The following is an 18,823-nucleotide window of genomic DNA, read 5'->3' on the forward strand; positions in this document are numbered from 1 at the left end:
AGGTGGACGTTGCAGTGAGCCGAGATCATGGCATTGCACTGGGCAATAAGAGCAAAACTCAACTAAAAAAAAAAAAAAAAAAAATCTGTTCAGCCCTCTTGTGAATTTTTTTATTTCAGATATTTTACTTTTCAACTCCATTATTTCTATTTTTAAAAAAATGTATTGGGCAACATGGTGAGACCCCGTCTCTACAAATTTTTTTTTTTTTTTTTTTTTTTGAGACGGAGTTTCGCTCTTGTTACCCAGGCTGGAGTGCAATGGCACGATCTCGGCTCACCGCAACCTCCGCCTCCTGGGTTCAGGCAATTCTCCTGCCTCAGCCTCCTGAGTAGCTGGGATTACAGGCACGAGCCACCATGCCCAGCTAGTTTTTTGTATTTTTTTTTAGTAGAGACGGGGTTTCACCATGTTGACCAGGATGGTCTCGATCTCTTGACCTCGTGATCCACCCGCCTCGGCCTCCCAAAGTGCTGGGATTACAGGCTGAGCCACCGCGCCCGGCCCAAAAAAATTTTTTTTATTAAAATATCTCTCTATTGATAGATACTCTCTATTTGGTGGAATATCATCATATACCTTCTATTACTTCTTTAATCATGCTTTCCCTGTTAAAATCAAAATCTTGTTGCTTAGGCAGATTCTGTTCCTGCTTTGTTTTTCTGGTATACAAGTCATACTTTCTTGTCAAATTTTTTGTTGGAAACTGTACTTTTTTTCTTTTTCTTTTTTTTTTTTTTTTTTTTTTTTTTTTTTTTTTTTTGAGATGGAGTCTCTATCGCCAGGCTGAAGTGCAGTGGTGCCATCTTGGCTCACTGCAACCTCCACCTCCCAGGTTCAAGTGATTCTCCTGCCTCAGCCTCCTGAGTAGCTGGGACTACAGGCGTGTGCTAATTTTTGTGTTCTTAGTAAAGACAGATTTCACCCTATTGGCCAGGATGGTCTTGATATCCTGACCTCATGATCGGCGAACCTTGACCACCCAAAGTGCTGGGATTACATGCATAAACCACCACGCCCAGCTGAAAAGTGGACATTGTAATACCATTAAACAAATAAATGAACTGCCAAATAGCAACTCGGTACAGGTCCAATCTCCCTCCCTTCTGGGGCTTGTTCTGCTGTTGGCTTGTTTATTTGCTTAGTGACTAGTTGGATTATTTTGGTGAGGTCTGTCCCTCTCCCCTACAGTCTTCAGCCTCTGATGATCCTCTTCAGGCAGGTGCAGCTATGGGTATGCCCACAGTCACCCTGGAATGACAGTGGTTCTGATAAGGCTATCTTACTCTCTTTTCCTAACCACGCCCAGCTGTTAAACTCCACTAACTGCCACTTCTAAACTCCGCTGATGGCTTGTTTTCAACAATACTCTGGGCACAGATTCCTCTGCAAACTAATCAAAATTGTGGCCTCTTAGAATAGTTTCAGAGGTCAGTGTTTTATACTGTCTCCAATCCCAGTAGGTCTCCACCCAGCTGTCTTATTACCGCATTTTCTCTTGCAAACTAACCAATTAGATCCATGAATCTCCTTCCAGTTGCCTTTCACCATAACCTCTACTGCTCTTGAGAATACCCTTGGGTTTAAACTTCCTCGTATTCCCTTGCAAGTAAAGTCAGTTTCTATGGGAAGAGATCTTGGGCTGTTTTACAACCTGCCTCTTCCCTCCAGGCAAAATCTCTGAGCTCAGTGGCAAAATTCTGCGTCACACTCCCACTCTAGGAGCTGAGCAGTCTGGAAGGGAGGCAACAGCCTCTCCTGGTACGGAACTGTCACCACATAAGCCACGAGAAGGGCTATCAGGACCCCAGTATTAACATCTCACACCCAAGGTAGAGCCTGCCTTCCACAAATAGGGGCTAAGTGGAAGAAGGGAACCCCACCTCAGCCAGACTCACCCAGGACTCACTCCCACAACAGGCAACTGGGAGGGGGGTGAGATACACTGAAGTACTCCCTCCTCCTAGGAAGAAAGCCCTTTGGGAGATGGGAGAAGAGAAGCCTGTGTTCTTGGTGATACCAGTCTGGTGTGGAGTCCACCTCCCTTTGCTGGAGTGAGTTGTCTCGGTTCAAATACCACAGACTCTTGCCTTTCTTCCTAAATTCTCAAGATTTTCTTTAATCGATGTATGTTTCTTTCTTCTCCTTTTCTTTCATTCTCTCTTTTCTTTCCCTTTGTTTTCTTTCTCTCTCCTTCCTTCTCCTTCTTTCCTTCCTTTCTCTTTTTCTTTCTCTTTTTCTCTCTCTTTCCTTTTCTTTCTTTCTTTCAGAGTCTCATTCCATCACCCAGGCTGATCTCAGCTTGCTGCAACCTCTGCCTCCTGGGTTCAAGCGATTCTCCTGCCTTAGCCTCCCTAGTAGCTAGGATTACAAGCATGTGCCACCATACCCAACTAATTTTTGTATTTTTTTTAGTAGAGACGGGTTTTCCCCATGTTTGCCAGGCTGCTCTCAAACTCCCGATCTCAAGTGATTGGCCCACCTCAGCCCCCCAAAATGCTGGGAATACAGGCATGAGCCACCACACCTGGCCTTGAATAGATGTTTGTTCATTTGCTGTTTGCCTTTCAGGCCATTTCTAGAAGCTTTAATTTGTTCTCTTTCATTTTTATTTTGTTGGCCCCTTTCAACTCAGCTTTATTTTTGCTAAATAATTTTTACCAGGCTAGGTATGGTGGCTCACACCTGTAATCCCAGGACTTTGGGAGGCCAAAGTGGGCAGATCATGAGGTCAGGAGTTTGAGTTTGAGACCAACATGGTGAAACCCTGCCTCTACTAAAACTACAAAAATTAGCTGAGCGTGGTGGCATGTGCCTGTAATTCCAGCTACTCAGGAGGCTGAGGCAGGAGAATCACTTGAACCCAGGAGATGGAGGTTGCAGTGAGCCAAGATCACCCCACTGCACTCCATCCTGGGCAAAACAGCGAAACTTCCATCTCAAATAAAAAAATAAAAATTAGAGCTGGGCACAGTGGCTCACACCAGTAATCCCAGCACTTTGGGAAGCTGGTGGATCACCTGAGGTCAGGAGTTCGAGATCAGCCTGGCCAACATAGTGAAACCCTGTCTCTACTAAAAATACAAAAATTAGCTGGCTGTGGTTGCCTGCATGAGATAATGGTCTGCAGTTTTTGTTTTGGGGCACTTTGGGGGTGTTGATATTTTGTTAGTTTTGACTTCAGGATATTTCTTGCCTTATAAAATTAGTTAAGAAGTGTCCCCTTCTCTTCTGTTTTCTGGAAGGGATTGTTTAAAGTTGATGTTAATTCTGATGGTGTGGTTGGTGATTCTGGTTCCTGGGCTACAGCAGGCAGCCAGGTGTGTAGCACTGAGCCTTGAGGCAGGTCTGGGGGAGTCAGAGGTCAGTCTCTGATTTCATGAGCTTGAAGTTAGAACCCACAGAAGACTGAGGATGTTGAAAGCTCCCTTCCTGCCTGTGACAATGGCTACTCTGATTCCCCTGACCCCACTTAGGGGTGATGACAATGTCTCATTCATCTGTCTCCCTGGTGCCTGGCACCGGGGAGGAGGGGTGCTCAGTGAATCCGGGTGGCACAGCAGCAGCCTGTGTGGAAGCGAGAGGCATTTCAGGAAATTCATGGGGCCGGCTTCCTCCTGGGAGGTGTGGCAGACGGTGCTGCCAGGAACAGAGGGAAGCACTTTCTTCCCTTTTCCTTGTACTGCCTAGAGAAGTGTGGGGGTGGATGGGAGGTGAAGGGACAGATCACCGAGTTGCCAAGAGACCTGGAGACTGGCCCATCCGGGCCGCCTTCCCTGGTGCGCTCTAGCCGGTTCCATCCCTGGTTGGCATGGAGACAGGAGGCGGTTGCCACGGAGACCGACGACTGCCAGGACCAGCCAATCACTCTGGAGCTGCAGCTCCAGCTTACCTTTTGGATGGAGGCATCGGGCTAGGTGGGGCCCCCTCCCTCCCCAGGCCCTGCAACCTCTGCTCGGTCAGCGGGAAGGAGGCTGCGCCACCACCCCCACCCGAAGCGCTGTGAGCATCCCAGGATCCCAACCACCTCCCCAGTCTCCCACAACCAGGGTTCTAGGGACGTCCCCGCCTCTTCCCGGCCACGGGCTGATGCCACCCTGGGGCAGCCTGGCTTCCAATTGGTCCTGAAACCCTCCCTCGTAAAGGGGGGGAATGCTGTGGAAAGGGCGGGACCAGGCTCAGGCACCCACCCCATCTCCCCCTCGAAACAGCGAAACAGCGCACAGCAAGAGGAAGGCCACAGCCGGGTGGGGCGGGGGTGGGGAGGGAGCCCCCCCACCCCACGCCCTCCGCAGTGCCTGGCAAGCCGGCGCACGCTCACTCACGGGGACAGGCGGGCGGGGTGGCCTGACGTCACCCACTGCCCCCACCGCCGGGCCAAGGGGCGGTGGCCGCGCAGGCTCCGCGGGGCGGCAGTACGGACTGACGGAGGGTCAGAGGGACTGAGGGACTGGCGAGGACACGGCCAGGCCATGCCTGGAGAGGCTGCCCGCGCCGAGCTGCTGCTGCCCGAGGCGGACGGACCTGGGCCTCGCACAGGTGAGGTCATGACCACTCATTCCCTGCTTCCAGCCGCTCGCTCCCACCTCCAGCCGGGGTTCTTTCTCCATCGCTCCCCTCTCCTAGCCTTCTCCCTTCCCCATCCTCCTGACACCCCTCCAGTCCACTCCCCTTTCCGCGCCCTGCCCTTCCCTCCACCTGAACCCTGCCCCCGCCTCTCTCAGAATTGCAGGGAAGGTGGGGCACACGGAGTGCCCTCAGCGAGCCAGAAAGGACGTGGGGCTTAAGCCCTTGGCCTCCGATCCAGGGGTGGTGGGGCTCGCATCCCACTCGCTGCATCCCGTTGTCTGCACAGACGGAGCTGCCAGCCTGCTGGGGCTGAGCTGCTCTGGACAGGGGCAGTGGGTTCCGGAGGCGGGGTGTCCAGCATGTACCCCCAGTACGATCAGGTGACCACCAGGAGGGTCCTCAGCTGCACCAGGGCTTTTCTGAGCCTGGGGACTGGTCATGGCTCTGGAGGGAGGAGCAGGACCGGCCAGAGCCTCGGAAGCCCGGAGGGCCGTCCAGGTTGTGGAAGAAAGGCTAAGTTGGGTCTGGAAGGTGGAAGGCCTTGGGGGAGGTGGCCTGATTAGCAGTGGCCCTGGGTGTGCATACCACCTGGGTGTGCAGTCTTAGGGAGGCTGGGTCAACAATTACTGGTGGAGGCTGATGGAGTCTACCTGGGCCTAGAAAGAGCCAACTCTGGACGGTCCTGGCGTGGAGGTCAGCCATGTGTGGGTAGGGCCAAGGGCACCTTGCTGTGGGCGAGAAGCCACTCAGAGATGGGACCAGTGCTGGGTCCTGGGGCCTGGTCTAGGGGTGACACAGGCTGCTGCCTCTGCTCTAAGTGGCAAGCAGGCAGTGCAGGCCTGGACTTCCCAGCCCCAGGGTCTTCTGCTGGCTCTGTTCTGGCTTCCTTGGTGACCTTGAATGAGTTATAAAACACTTTGGCCTTTGGTTTCTGTTCCATTCCAACACCTCAGCTGTTCCCCTGCCCTGGGGGACACACCATGGGCCAGAGCCAAGAGCCCAGCTTCAGGGCACCCAGTGATGCCCCACCAGCCACGCCCACTCCTGGTGTTGGGTGTCAGGCATGTGGGAACCCAAAGCACCCTGTTCTTTTCAGGACCCTCTGGCTGTCCCATTACCCCAGCAGCAAAGCCCTCAGGTGACGAGTTTTAGTGGGTGGCCCAGGGCTCAGGGCTCTGATGCTGCTGAGGGGAGGGGGAGCAGCTTTGCAAGAGGGCCCCTTATTTCAGCTTCACCTCTAATCCTGGCTCTGCTTTGCAGATGAGAAGGCTGAGGTACAGGAGATGTTATCCTGGTCACCGGTGAGTGCCAGTAGAGCAGGGGCCACTGGGCAGGCATCTGCAGCCTGGAGAGCTGGCCCCTGTATGCCACCCCTCCCCTACTTGGGGCAAGACCTGGCCTGGGCACTGAAGGGCCTTCATCGGATGCTTCAAGCAGAAGTGCCTTTGGCCTGGGTCCAAGTGAGGGAGTGGACATAATGGAGACATTTAAAATGAGGCTTACGAGCATTTAGAGCACACAGACAAATGCTTACGGGATTAGCTGAGTGAAAACAGCTAGATTCAAAACTGAATGTGCACTATGATCTCACCTATGATAAAATGCAGGCCAGTAAGCATCCAGGAGGCAGAAAACCATAGCAGCGTGGGGTACTGCAACCTCGGAGAGGGTTTCTTCTGTCTTCCCGAGTTCCGTAAGTCCTTTCTGAGCCATGTGCACTACTTCCTCTGTGCATGGACTCTTCTCCGCTGGAGGTGTGTTACCACAGATGTTTAGTGAGTATTGCAGCCTCCTCATGCTAAAGTCTGCCCAGGGGTTGGGGGAGTGTACCATGGGACCCAGAGAAGGCCCATAGGGTAGGGTGGGAGCTCCCAGCACCTGGAAAGGAACTGGTGCTCACCCACGAGGTGGCTGCCACCAAGGAGAGGACTCGGCCAGAGGCTGCTGTTGCCCTTCTGAAGCTGTCCCGTGCTCTTGCTGGGCTCCACAGTCACCCCTCTTGCCCACCACTGCCCTTCTGGCCAAATGCTCCAACACAGCCTCTGCGGGACACTTCTCTGTTCTCCAGAAGTTTGGCTGTGTGCCGGCCCTGGCTTTCCAATCTCCCTGACTGCAGCAGGGGATCAGGGTTGGAGGGGCCTGGTGAAACCCTGATATGTTGGCCTCAAGCATAGGTAGCACGGACAGCAGAGAGAGGAGGCAGAGTGGGGCCTGCAGTGTTTGAGCTGTGTGCCGGCCCTGTGTGCCAGTGCTGCTCGCCCCACGTGGCTCATCTATTGGGAGGTCCTGGGAAGGGGCTGGTGCCGCCCAGCAGCTTCCCACTGCCAGCCCCTCCCGCTGAGCCCAGCTGAGCCTCACTGATTCTGTGGAATGGAAACTGCAATCCAGTCTCCCCAGAGAGGCCGAAATGCTGGTTCTTTGCTGAGGTGTCCTTGAGAAAAGCCACTGAGCAGGTCTCCGCCGAGCAGGTCTGTTCGTGACTCCTAGCAACACTTCCCTCAAAACCCCTCTCTAGGAAACTGCCAGCAGCCGCTCTCTGCTGTCAAAACTCCTGGAAGTTCTCTCTCAAACACAGCGCAAACAGCGTCTTCCCCTTTCTTTCTGCCTTCCTGGATCTGCCTTCCTGGATCTGCCTTCCTGGATCCTTTCTGCCTTCCTGGATTTGCCCTCCTCTGGGCTCTTTGTAGCATGAATTCATCTCCCTGGGCCTGGCCCTTGCCTGGGAGATGCATCCAAGGGCACCTCACGATCTTCTCTATCTCCACAGATCTGTCCTGCGATGCGGCTGCTGCTACCACCATCCTGGGAGGGGACCGGCGGGAACCCTGTGCTCTGACCCCAGGGCCCAGCCACCTGGCCCTCACGTTTCTGCCCAGCAAGCCGGGTGCCCGGCCCCAGCCCGAGGGAGCCAGCTGGGATGCAGGGCCTGGTGGGGCACCCTCAGCCTGGGCAGACCCAGTAGAGGGCGGCCCGAGCCCTAAGCTCCTCCCTGAGGGCCTGTCCCAGGCTCTGCCCACTGAGGTGCCTCTCTCGGCCACCCTGGAGCCCCGGATTGTGATGGGAGAGGAGACATGCCAGGCCCTCCTGTCACCCAGGGCTGCCCGGACAGCGCTCAGGGACCAGGAGGGTGGGCACACAAGCCTGGACCCACCCCCCGAGCTGTGTTCTCAGGGTGATCTTTCTGTGCCTTTCCCTCCCCCAGACCCTGACTCCTTCTTCACACCTCCCTCCACCCCCACCAAGACCACCTATGCCCTGCTTCCTGGCTCCGGTCCCCATGGGGACGCCCAGGACTCAGAGGTTGAGATGCAGGATGAGCTGCTGGACTCGCCCCCTGCCTCGCCCTCGGGCTCCTACATCACGGCTGATGGGGACAGCTGGGCCTCTTCACCCTCCTGTTCCCTCAGCCTGCTGGCTCCAGATGAAGGGCTGGACTTCCCCTCAGGCTGGGGCCTGTCCCCCCAGGGGTCCATGGCAGACGAACGAGCGCTGCACCCTGCAGGGACCCCAGAGCCCCAGTCCTCTGAGTCCAGCCTCTCTGCAGACAGCAGCTCCTCCTGGGGCCAGGAGGGCCACTTCTTCGACCTGGACTTCCTGGCCAATGACCCGATGATCCCCGCAGCCCTCCTACCCTTCCAGGGCAGCCTTATCTTCCAGGTGGAGGCAGTGGAGGTGACACCTCTATCCCCAGAGGAAGAAGAGGAGGAGGTCGAGGCAGCTCCCGGCGCAGGGGGGGACCTGGCGGGGGAGGGCGAGGAGGACAGCACGTGTGCCTCCTTCCTCCAGTCGCTGTCTGACCTGTCCATCACGGAGGGCATGGACGAGGCCTTCGCCTTCCGGGACGACACCTCTGCAGCCTCCTCTGACTCCGACTCAGCCTCCTACGCAGAGGCAGATGACGAGAGGCTGTACAGCGGGGAGCCCCACGCCCAGCCCACCCTGCTCCAGGACAGTGTCCAGAAGACAGAAGAGGAGAGCGGAGGCGGGGCCGAGGGGCTGCAGGCTCTGGAAGGGACTCTGTCCTGGGCCTTGGAGGCTGTTTCTCAGACCTCAGACAGAGGGGCCCGTCTCTCCCAGAGACAGGAATCCATCTCAGAAGTAACAGAAGAGGGCCTTGCTTTAGGCCAGGAGTCCACTGCCACTGTGACCCCTCACACTCTGCAGGTGGCCCTCGGCCTCCAGGTGGAGGTGGCTACCAGGATGACCCCTCAGGCTGGGGAGGAGGAAGTGGACTCCACCGCTGGACAAACACCTGCTGCCATGGCAGCGCCTCAGCCCTCCCAGGAGGGCATCGGCGAGATCTTAGGCCAAGAGTCTGTCACTGCAGAAAAACCTCCAACCCCACAGGAAGAAGCAAGCCTCGCTTTGTGTCCAGTCTCCCCTCAGAACTCGAAGGAAGAAGGAGGGCTGGACCTGCCGTCAGGCCCAGAGCCCGTGGCTACAGCCACGCTTGTGCCCCAGCAGGCTGAAGAGGGCCTCACCTTACCCCAGGACTCCGCTGTGACAGCACCTTTGCCTCTACAAGACACAGGCCCCACCTCAGTTCCAGAGCCTCTGGCTGTGGCCACCCCTCAGACCTTGCAGGCAGAAGCAGGCTGCACCCCAGGGACAGAGTCCGTGGCCTCCATGGCTCAGCAGGAAGTAGGTACAGCCTCAGGCGCCAGGCCAGCACCTGAGAAGAACGTAGCCCTCCCTAGAGTCCCAGAGCCTGCAGCCTTGGACCAGGTCCAACAGGATGACCCACAGCCAGCTGCAGACGCTGGGACACCTTGGGCCGCACTGGAAGATGCAGGTCCCACTCTGGGCCTGGAGGCCCCCCATCTCCCTGAGCCCGCCTCTGGTGTGGGGGAGGAAGGAGCAGAAGCCCTTTCTATGCCCGAACGGGAAGCATGTCTGGGAGCCGGAGCGCACACAGGTGATGGGGACTTGCCCCCAGAGGAGACCCTGGAGGTTGAGAACCAGCAGGAAGGAGGCCTCAAGCCACCGGCACAGGAATGTGGACCCGGGTCAGCCCTGGGAGGTGCAGGGGAGCTCCCCGAGGCTCCTCCTGCTGCCTGCCCTGAGGCCAGCCAGGCCCAGCTCCTGAGCCCAGCCAGGGAGGGAAGCGGCCCGAGTGGCAAGTTCACCCTGGAGCCCGGGCTTCCCTCAGCTGTGGCCACAGAAGCCTGTCTGGACTCCTGCCCAGAGTCTTCAGTAGGGGCTGTGTCCAGGCTGGACAGAGGCTGCCCTGAAGCACCTGCCCCCACGTCTGCACCAACCTCCGAGCAGCTGGAGCCTGTGCTGGGCCTGGGCAGTGTTGAGCAACCCCAGGAAGCACCTAGTATCCTTGGCCCCCATTTGCTGCAGCCCCCAGAAAACCTTGCAAAGGGTGTGCCCAGCGTACCCCTGGACAGGCTCCTGGGCCCTGACCCTTCTGTTCCTGGTATCCTTGCTGAGGCAGCCCTACCCCCACTGGAACCCCCAGCCCCCTGCTTGTGCCAGGACCCCCAGGAAGACTCCGTGGAAGGCAAGGAGCCCCCAGGTTCTCTGGGCCTCCCACCGCCCCAGGCAGGAGCCCAGTCTGCCACTGTTGCCGTCTCAGGAACCACTCAGCCTCTGGGGATTGGGCTGGGAGTCAGCCTCTCGCCTCACTCCCCACTACTCAGCCCCAAGGTGGCCCCCACGGATGCCAAAGACCTGGCCTTGCAGATCTCACTCCCTTGCCAAGTGCCTCCTCGCTCTGGGCCCCAGAGCCCAGCTGGCCCTCAAGGGCTCTCAGCCCCCGAGCAGCAAGAGGACGAGGACAGCCTGGAGGAAGGTAAGAGGGAGGGTGGGAGTTAAGTGCCCTGGGCTTGGGTCAACTGGACTCCTCCTCAGAGCTGTCCTGTCCTGTAGGGCCTCTGAGGTGGTGGGGTGGTGGGCCCAAAACCCATGCATGGCCATCATGGAGAGCTGGCACTGCTTCCCCTGGCCCTGATGCTGCAGCAGGGCCAGGGTCCTGCCCCCCCTGCCCCCCAACTAGAAGCAAGAGGCATCCTCACACCTCTCCCCTTCCCCAGATTCGCCTCGGGTCCTGGGCTCAAACCAGCATTCGGATAGCCATGGGGAGTCGTCAGCTGAGCTGGATGAGCAGGACATCTTGGCTCCTCAAACCGCACAGTGTCCAGCCCAGGTGCCCAGTCCAGGGAAGATGGTGGGCCTCTGGGAGGGCCCCACACCCCACCCATGGATGCTCAGCTCTCACCTTTTCTCAGGCCCCAGCAGGCGACAGTGAAGAGACCACAGCCAAAGCCAAGCAAAGTCGCAGTGAGAAGAAGGCCCGAAAGGTGGGCTGGTGGCCCTGGGACCACCTGTGGGGGAAACATCCTTACCAAGACCCTCACACTCCACGGCTAATGAAATCCCATCCATCAGGGGGCCTTTGGGTCAATGCCAGTAACCCACACACCTTCTCCTAAACAGCTGAGGCTGGGATGTCATGAGGGTGGAGTGACAACCTAAACAGTTGGCGGTGGAGACTTTGCCTTCCTGCGCACTGTGCTGCTCTCCTCCCCCGACACGGGCTCACACCAGGTCTGAGCCCCACTCTGCCCTCTACTCCAGGCGATGTCAAAGCTGGGCTTGCGGCAGATTCAGGGAGTCACCAGGATCACCATCCAGAAGTCCAAGAACATCCTCTTTGTCATCGCTAAGCCTGACGTCTTCAAGAGCCCGGCCTCAGACACTTACGTGGTCTTTGGCGAGGCCAAGGTTTGTGGTGGAATGGGGGGGTCCGAGGGATGGGGGACAAGGAGGGTGCAGGCTCTACTGACACAGCTGTCTTCCATGTTGCAGATTGAGGACCTGTCCCAGCAAGTGCACAAGGCTGCAGCTGAGAAGTTCAAGGTGCCCTCAGAGCCCTCAGCCTTGGTCCCTGAGTCAGCACCCAGGCCCCGGGTGAGACTGGAGTGCAAGGAAGAGGAAGATGAGGAGGAGGAAGAGGTGAGGTGCAGGGGCTCCAGGATCTTGCAGGGGGTGGGTGGTGAAATGCACTATATGGGGGCTCTGCCCCACGGACCGCAAACAGCTCCAGCCACTTCCCTGCTCCCCCAACCCCAGGTGGACGAGGCGGGGCTGGAACTGCGTGACATTGAGCTGGTGATGGCGCAGGCCAATGTGTCCAGGGCCAAGGCCGTGCGGGCTCTGAGAGACAACCACAGTGACATCGTCAACGCCATCATGGTAAGCAAGCACTGGCCCCTTTCCTTGCCCCTGAGCTGTCCCCAAGGGCCTCAGAGGAGTCTCGCTGTTGGCTCCACTAGGGGGGTGCTTCCAACAACATGACTGTCTCCTTCTGCAGGAACTGACCATGTAGCCACTGACCAGAAGCTGGAGCCATCCTGCACCTTCCCTTAGCTCTGCTACTCAATAAATCGGTGTCCCTTCATTGCCCTCTGGTGTCTCCTCCTCGCCTTCTGGAGTCCCATCATCACCCCCTAGCATCCCTTCATTTCCCTGATGTCCCCTCACCACTCCCTGGTGTCCCCTCACTGCCCTCTGATGTCCCTTCATTGCTCTGTGGTGTCCCCTCACTGCCCTCTGATGTCCCTTCATTGCTCTGTGGTGTCCCCTCACTGCCCTCTGATGTCCCTTCATTGCTCTGTGGTGTCCCCTCACTGCCCTCTGATGTCCCTTCATTGCTCTGTGGTGTCCCCTCACTGCCCTCTGATGTCCCTTCATTGCTCTGTGGTGTCCCCTCACTGCCCTCTGATGTCCCTTCATTGCTCTGTGGTGTCCCCTCACTGCCCTCTGATGTCCCTTCATTGCTCTGTGGTGTCCCCTCACTGCCCTCTGATGTCCCTTCATTACTCTCTGGTGTCTCATTACTCTGATGTCCCCTCATTGCTCCCCGGTGTCCCATCACCCTGTGGTGTCCCCCATTGCCCTCTGGGTGTCCCCCCCACCGCCCTCTGGGTGTTCCCCCCCACCGCCCTCTGGGTGTCCCCTCACCGCCCTCTGGGTGTCCCCCCCACTGCCCTCTGGGTGTCCCCCCACCGCCCTCTGGGTGTCCCCTCCATCGCCCTCTGCGTGTCCCCTCATCACTCTCTTGGTGTCCCCTCATTGCCCTCTGGTGTCCCCTCATTGCCCTCTGGTGTCCCCTCATTGCCCTCTGGTGTCCCCATTACCCCCTGCTGTCCCCTCATCACCCTCTGGTGTCCCCATTACTCCCTAGTATCCCCTCACTCTGGATGTCCCCTCATCGCCCTCTGCGTGTCCCCTCATCACCCTCTGGTGTCCCCATTACTCCCTAGTATCCCCTCACTCTGGATGTCCCCTCATCGCCCTCTGGTGTCCCCTCATTACCCCCCCCCCATGTCCCCTCACTGCTCTCTGGTTCCCCCTCATCTGCTCCATGTCCTCTACTCTTTCTGCTGGCAAAAACCAATGACCACAGCATGGGGATCACCTCTGGGATGGGCGCTGGAGGGGCAGGTGAGTGGTTCCTGTGATGCTCTACACAGAAAGCCCACGCAAGGCCATGTTCAACCCATGGGCTGGAAGGGGAACACTGGCGCTTCTGGCACAGGGCAGGCTCTGGTCGGGGGCAGGAGCCCAGGACTGTGTAGTTCCTCCTCAGCCTCTCTGTGCTTCCAGGGCACGTCCATTTTCATATAAACCTAGAGACAGCATCAGTAGTAAATGGCCTGCCACCTGGCGCAGCCTGGCCTGGTCCCATGAGTATAAACAAACAGCTCTACAACGGCTCAGTATAGTGGGAAAACTCACCCATAAAACAGTGACCAAGGCCAGGTGCGGTGGCTCATGCCTGTAATCCCAGCACTTGGGGAGGCTGAGGCGGGCAGGTCACAAGGTCAGGAGTTCAAGACCTACATGGCCAATATGGTGAAACCCTATCTGTACTAAAAATAATACAGAAATTGGCCAGGTGTGGTAGTGGGCGCCTATAGTGCCAGCTACTCAGGAGGCTGAGGCAGGAGAATCACTTGAACCCAGGAGGCGGAGGTTGCAGTGAGCTGAGATCGTGCCACTGTACTCCAGCCTGGGCAACAGAGGGAGACTCCATCTCAAAAAACAACCAACCAACACTGACCAGGCCCTTTCCTGTCCAGAAGCTGTAATACTGCACAAACCCATCCACCTTATTCAAGAAGGTGCCTGAACTCCAGATCCTCTGGCTTGCCCTGGACACAATCGGGGTGTCCATGGAGCCCCAGAGGCTCTCCCTTCTCCCCCACACCTGGGTCAGAGAAGCCCGGGGGCCTGACATGCAGCCCCTCCACCCAGTAAGGCCAGGCCCCCAGCCTGGGCAGGAGGGAGATGTGACAGCCAATATCCTTCCCAGATGTCGGTCCCCCTGCAGGGTCTCAGTGGTTCGTGTAGCTACTCTCCAGTGGAGGGAGAGGCCCAGGAGCACCTGACCCGGGTCCCCTCTCCTCCCCTCCCCATATCCAAGGAAGGTTTGTGACGGCCCAAAGGATACAGGCAAGACCAAGGCCAGCAGGTCTTGGGGAGGAGAGCTCATGGGACAGGGATGCAGACCGACCCACGATGAGGACACAGGGAGGGTCGGCAGAGCTGCACTCTGGCCTCTCCGAAGACGCAGCCCCTGGGCTCCAAGGTGATGAGATCTCAGGTAGCACTTGTTTTCCGTGGGGGAGTGCAGGCTGCTTGAGGAAAACACCTGCAGCACAGGGGTGGTGGGGGGTGGGCTTGGGCATAGCCAGTACCTCCAAGTGCACAGGATGTAAAAATCGAGGTGCCCCCAACACATGCCGTACGCTACCCCATGGAAGGGCTTAGAACACTCGCTCCTGCCCCACATCCACACCGCCCAAGTCAAAATGAAGTCCTTCCTGTGGCGCAAGAGCTGCCCCACCCCCGGGAACAATGTGCTGAGTCCCAGGTGCTGCAGGGCAGACGGGGACCCAGGGACAGAGGCCAGAGCGGACACCCCTCCTGGCACCAACGGTTTTCACCCAACTGGATAAGAAACATGCTTGGCAACCAGAGATTAAATTATTCACATTGCAGTAAACTTTTTAAGGTCTCTGAGAGTTACAATAGGAACATCATGTGCAAAACTGACAGCTGTCCAAGGGCCCAGCCGACAGGACGCTCTCCCTGCCAGCTTGGCCAGGCCCTCCCCGAGCGGGGACAGCTGCAGGGCTCGGCTGAGCCCTGGTGGACAAGGCAGAGCCTTCCACCCGCACTGGGGCTCGTGTCCCTCGGCAGCTCCCTGCTCCTTCACAGTAGAGGACCCGGGCCGCCCAGGGCTACCTGTGCCTGGAGCTTCTTGCTGGCCCCGACCAAGGGCTGACACGCAGGTCTGGGCAGCTCCTTTCAGAAAGGCCTATAACCACTGTGCAGAACGTCTGGGTGCCCCACCATCCACTGCCCGTCATGCTGAGTCCTGGTCCATGCTGCAGCCCAGCGCCTCGATGTCGCTGCTGATGTCCGAGATCATGCGGTCCCACTCATCTCCCTCTGAAGGCGCTGACCGGTCATCAGAGCTGCCCGTGGCCCTGTTCCCATTGGTGGTGGAACTGGACGTGGTGCTCAGGGCCCGCCGGTGCCTGCCAAAGCTGTCGGTGATGATGCCACGGCCGTCCTTCACACCAATGGTCTCCAGAAAGTTCTCGAAGTGCTGGCTGTCCTTCTCAGGGATGAAGGGCCTAAGACCTGCAGACACACGACACCCAGAGGGCACCTCCAGTTCGGCTCAGCCCACTCAGCTCTTCTCCCAGGGCTCAGAGCCCTCTGACAGGGCCACAGCTGCCCCTGGTGCATGGCCTGGGGGACCCTGATGCCATGCTCCCTGCATCTAGCATCCTGGTTGAAATAATGTTTCCTGAGTCCAGACAGTTTGGCTAAAACCTCCTCTGACAGGCACTGCTGCTGGCCCTGACAGCTAACCGCCTCTGCCACGTGCACCCACCCTGGCCTCGAGGCACCAGCACAGGCCAAGAGCCTGTGGCTTCCTCTCATTCTGTACCAGTCCTCACGAAGTCCCCATTTTACAGTAGGGAAAGTGAGGCCCAGAGCAGTCCTCAAGGTCACCTGCTGGCACACAGCAACAAGGCTGCAGTCCTCAGAGGCAGGCCTCATGCCAAAGTCCACTGTTTCCTTGCCACGGCCTGGCCCAGGGTGACTGCCCCAACTCAGAGGGCTGCGCTCTTATTTGGGTAACCTAGTGTGTCTCTCAGAAACTCTACTCCCCACTGTGGGTGGGCACACAGAGCCCCATGCCAGGAAGTGACACAGGGCCCAGCACAGAAGGAGTTCCTGATCTCTGGACTGTGCTCTCATGGCCATCTCTAGTTCCAATTTCCCATCCCTGATGGAGCCCCCACTGCACCCACTGAGGGGTCCGTGTGCACGTTCCCAGGAGGGATCAGCTTCCCCAAGCCAGGTTTGGACAAGCCAGTCTCTCTCCGGGGCCCACTCACCAAGCAGCAGGAATTTGCGGCTATCCCCATAGAGTTGCCGCAGGTTGATGCAGAACTCATGGATTGAGGCCCCATTGCGGTACTCGTGCAGCAGCGCCGCGAACTGTTGGATCTCCTGCGACGACAGCTTGGTACGCAGCTGCAAGAGAGCAGAGCCAGGTGCAGGGCTGGGCGCAGGGGGCAAGAGTCGGCAGTCCGGCCTACCCTGCAACAGCCGACTCCAGCCAGAGCACCAGTTGTCTCTGGTTTCACCTCTGCATAGGCTGAGGCATCAGAATGCCCACAATGTATTCCCATCCTGTCAGGTCCGGCACAAGGCCACCCAGAGGAAACCAAGGCACCCAGACAGCTCCACCCTCCTGAGCTGGAACACAGAATGCACAGGAAGGATAGGAGCCAGCAGGGCAGGGTGGAAGTTGGCAACTTGGCCCAGGGCCAATGCCCATGCCCTTAGGCTACACACAGGGAGATCAGGAACACTGAGTTTTCAATGACAGAACTACGTAAGATGAGAAGAATAAAAGTTTTTGGCCACGTGGCCTTGCAGGGACCACCGTTCCCTCCGCTCCCCTAGGACCCAGGAGAGGCCCGCAGTCCAGCCCTGACGACCACAGCACCCCCAGCTCAGCCCCACTGACTCATGCTCTCCTAGGCTGTCGGCGGGAAAAGACAGCAATCTCAGCAAAACTGACCAAGAGTACCCTAGGTGACCTCACTCACTGCAGCCTGCCCTGCACTGCTGCTCCTTCTCCTCCCTTCCCCGCATCCTCCCTGGGATACCCCCTCCCTCATGCAGTCCAGTGTCCCTGTGGCAGAGGCCTACCGTCAGCATGTAGTCCTGCAGCAGCTCGGTGGCACTGGCGCTCAGCTCACTCTCACTGATGGTCTTGCTGTGGGGCGATGCGCCACCCACATCCATGGATTCAGGGAAACAGCTGGGAAGGAATGTGGTATGTGAGCGGGTAGCTTCCCCGACCCTTCCATCCCACACACCTTTCAGGAAACCTAGTCTGTGCTGTGTGTGTGGGTCCCCGTCCTCAAACAGAGGAATTTAAGTGATGACGATGAGAGGAGAGCTGGCTGGGCGTGCAGGGTGGTCAGCTTGGCCTGGTCCTAGGGCTCCCTGCGGGTATGGCTCTGAGTTGGGCTCTGAGTGAAGGGAGGGAGTGCATAGATCAAGGCGGTGGGCAGCAGGGTTGGGAGTGGGGAGCAACAGGCTCGGAGGGAGGAGCTGGGTGGGGGGTAGCAGGAAAGGAGAGCGTGTGTGGGCTGAGCTATTACAGAGGCCCAGGCAGAGGCAGAGACAGGTCAGAAGGCCAGTGCCTCAGCAGGCTTGGGCAGGGGAATGGCTCCATCCAACATGCCTGTTAAAAGCTCATTCTTGGGAGGCCAAGGGAAAGTGGACAGGGAGAGACCAGAGGGACAGCAAGGGCTCTAGAAGTCTATGAGGAGGACAGCGAGCCAAGCTTCAGCCACTCACTAAGCTTGGGACAGTGGGTCTGGGGATGGCTTAGTGAGAGTGAACTAAGCTTAGGGGGCCAACTGGCTGCAGCCTGGACAACACGGAGCGATGCATTTGGTGCATGTCCCATCGCAGGGCTTGGTGGCATGTGCACTCACAAAGTGCTGGCTTCCACCTCGTAGGTCTCCTTAATGTCCACTTTTGTAGAAGAGTCATCTGCAAGGAAGATACAAAAAACTAAGATGATTTTTGGGAACACAGTGGGGAGGCATTTCGAGTCCAGCCTATTGCTGTTTACAGGAGACAGCGGCAGCCCTGGCCTTCAGGGACCCTGCTGTCCTTCATCAAGCTGCCCGAACTCTGGAATGTGCTCTGTGCCTCAGGGCAGGGGCTCCTCAGACTTGAACCCACACACACCCCTCCTGGGGATCCTGGCAAATGCAAATCCTGCTGCAGGCTGGGCTGAAGTCCACATTCACCCATGGCCAGAGACAAGAAAAGCTGTCTTTGAGGTATCACTCATGTGCCAGGCAGGGTTACTGGGGCTTTGTCACCTTTAACTCAGACACGTATCACCCCTGTCATCACTTGCAGATGAGGAAGTCAGAGAGGTCACACAACTTAGCCCAGGTCACGCAGCAGAAACCACAGTCACAGCCAGGCAGTCTGACTCCCCACCTGAACCCTACAAAGCCACAGGATTCCTGAGACCCTCAGACCAGCAAAGGGTCTGGCACTGAGCAGCAACATTCAACAAATGACATTAGGTCTGTGTGACACAGACTGTAATCTGCTATTCCAAACCTGAGGAAAGCACATTTCCACGCCACAGGCAGCCAATGAAAGCTTTGTGAGCGAGGCAGGTGAGTGTTGTGGAGAGGGTAAGACTAAATGAGAGCAGAGGGAGATGCTGGGAGATAAAAGGGACATTTCTGACACTAAACAAGTTAAGTATGGAGGGCAGAATAATGACCCCCCGCCAAAGATGTCCACATCCTAATCCCTGGAATTGGTGAATACGTTACCAATTTCAAAGGGAAGTAAAGGATGCTAATCGGCTGACCTTGAAATAGGGAGATGACCCCGGAGAATTTGGGTGGGCTCAATGTGAATGCAAGGGTCCCGAAATGCAGAGGAAGCTGGGAGTCAAAGGAAGATGTGACTGTGGAAGATGTCACGTGGCTGGCTGTGCAGACAGAGGAAGGGCCATGAGCCAAGGCATGTGGCCACCTCTACGAGCTGGAAAGACAAGAAAATGGCTTCCTCTCTGGAGCCGCTAGAAGGAACCAGCCCTGTAGACTTTAGCCCAGTGAGACCCACATTGGACTCTATGTATAGGATTATAAGAGAATATATTTCTGTTTAC

At 57.4% G+C, this 18,823-nt stretch overlaps 2 protein-coding genes and 1 pseudogene across 11 annotated transcripts in view; 2 read left to right on the plus strand and 1 right to left on the minus strand.

Moving 5' to 3' along the window:
* Window positions 1–3,844: 3,844 nt before the first annotated feature.
* NACAD (NAC alpha domain containing) lies at window positions 3,845–11,979 on the plus strand. 3 transcript variants are annotated; one of them, XM_003930791.4, is made up of 8 exons: window positions 3,845–4,539; window positions 7,337–10,366; window positions 10,608–10,720; window positions 10,803–10,874; window positions 11,152–11,298; window positions 11,383–11,529; window positions 11,647–11,769; window positions 11,888–11,979. In XM_003930791.4, exons 1-8 carry the CDS (start codon window positions 4,473–4,475, stop codon window positions 11,900–11,902), a joined length of 3,714 nt encoding a protein of 1,237 aa, XP_003930840.3. In that variant the 5' UTR covers window positions 3,845–4,472; the 3' UTR covers window positions 11,903–11,979. The 3 variants fall into 3 exon arrangements, with proteins under 3 accessions (XP_003930840.3, XP_074235829.1, XP_010339669.3); XM_074379728.1 differs by having other exon boundaries at window positions 3,845–10,366; window positions 11,383–11,484; XM_010341367.3 differs by having other exon boundaries at window positions 3,846–10,366.
* Window positions 11,910–14,486, plus strand: LOC120360898 (uncharacterized; annotated as a pseudogene).
* Window positions 14,487–14,560: 74 nt separating this feature from the next.
* CCM2 (CCM2 scaffold protein) overlaps window positions 14,561–18,823 on the minus strand; it is a 79,812-nt gene continuing 75,549 nt past the window's right edge. For all 8 annotated transcript variants that reach the window (XM_039462081.2, XM_039462082.2, XM_039462080.2 and 5 more), the window contains 4 exons: window positions 17,616–17,673; window positions 16,819–16,930; window positions 15,996–16,134; window positions 14,561–15,228 (listed from right to left, as the gene is read on the minus strand). In XM_039462081.2, coding sequence (XP_039318015.1) covers window positions 14,948–15,228; window positions 15,996–16,134; window positions 16,819–16,930; window positions 17,616–17,673 — 590 coding nt within the window. In that variant the 3' untranslated portion in view covers window positions 14,561–14,947. The remainder of the gene's footprint in view (window positions 15,229–15,995; window positions 16,135–16,818; window positions 16,931–17,615; window positions 17,674–18,823) is intronic.

This window comes from Saimiri boliviensis, chromosome 10 (assembly GCF_048565385.1).
Source record: "Saimiri boliviensis isolate mSaiBol1 chromosome 10, mSaiBol1.pri, whole genome shotgun sequence".
NCBI lineage: Eukaryota > Metazoa > Chordata > Mammalia > Primates > Cebidae > Saimiri > Saimiri boliviensis.

Bases quoted from the DNA above. Each gene is read 5' to 3' on its own strand.
- NACAD (XM_010341367.3), top strand. From the start codon at position 7,258: ATGAATTCATCTCCCTGGGCCTGGCCCTTGCCTGGGAGATGCATCCAA. The intron at 10,875-11,151 runs GTGGGCTGGTGG...CCTCTACTCCAG, and splicing joins GTGAGAAGAAGGCCCGAAAG to GCGATGTCAAAGCTGGGCTT. The intron at 11,530-11,646 runs GTGAGGTGCAGG...CCCCAACCCCAG, and splicing joins AAGATGAGGAGGAGGAAGAG to GTGGACGAGGCGGGGCTGGA.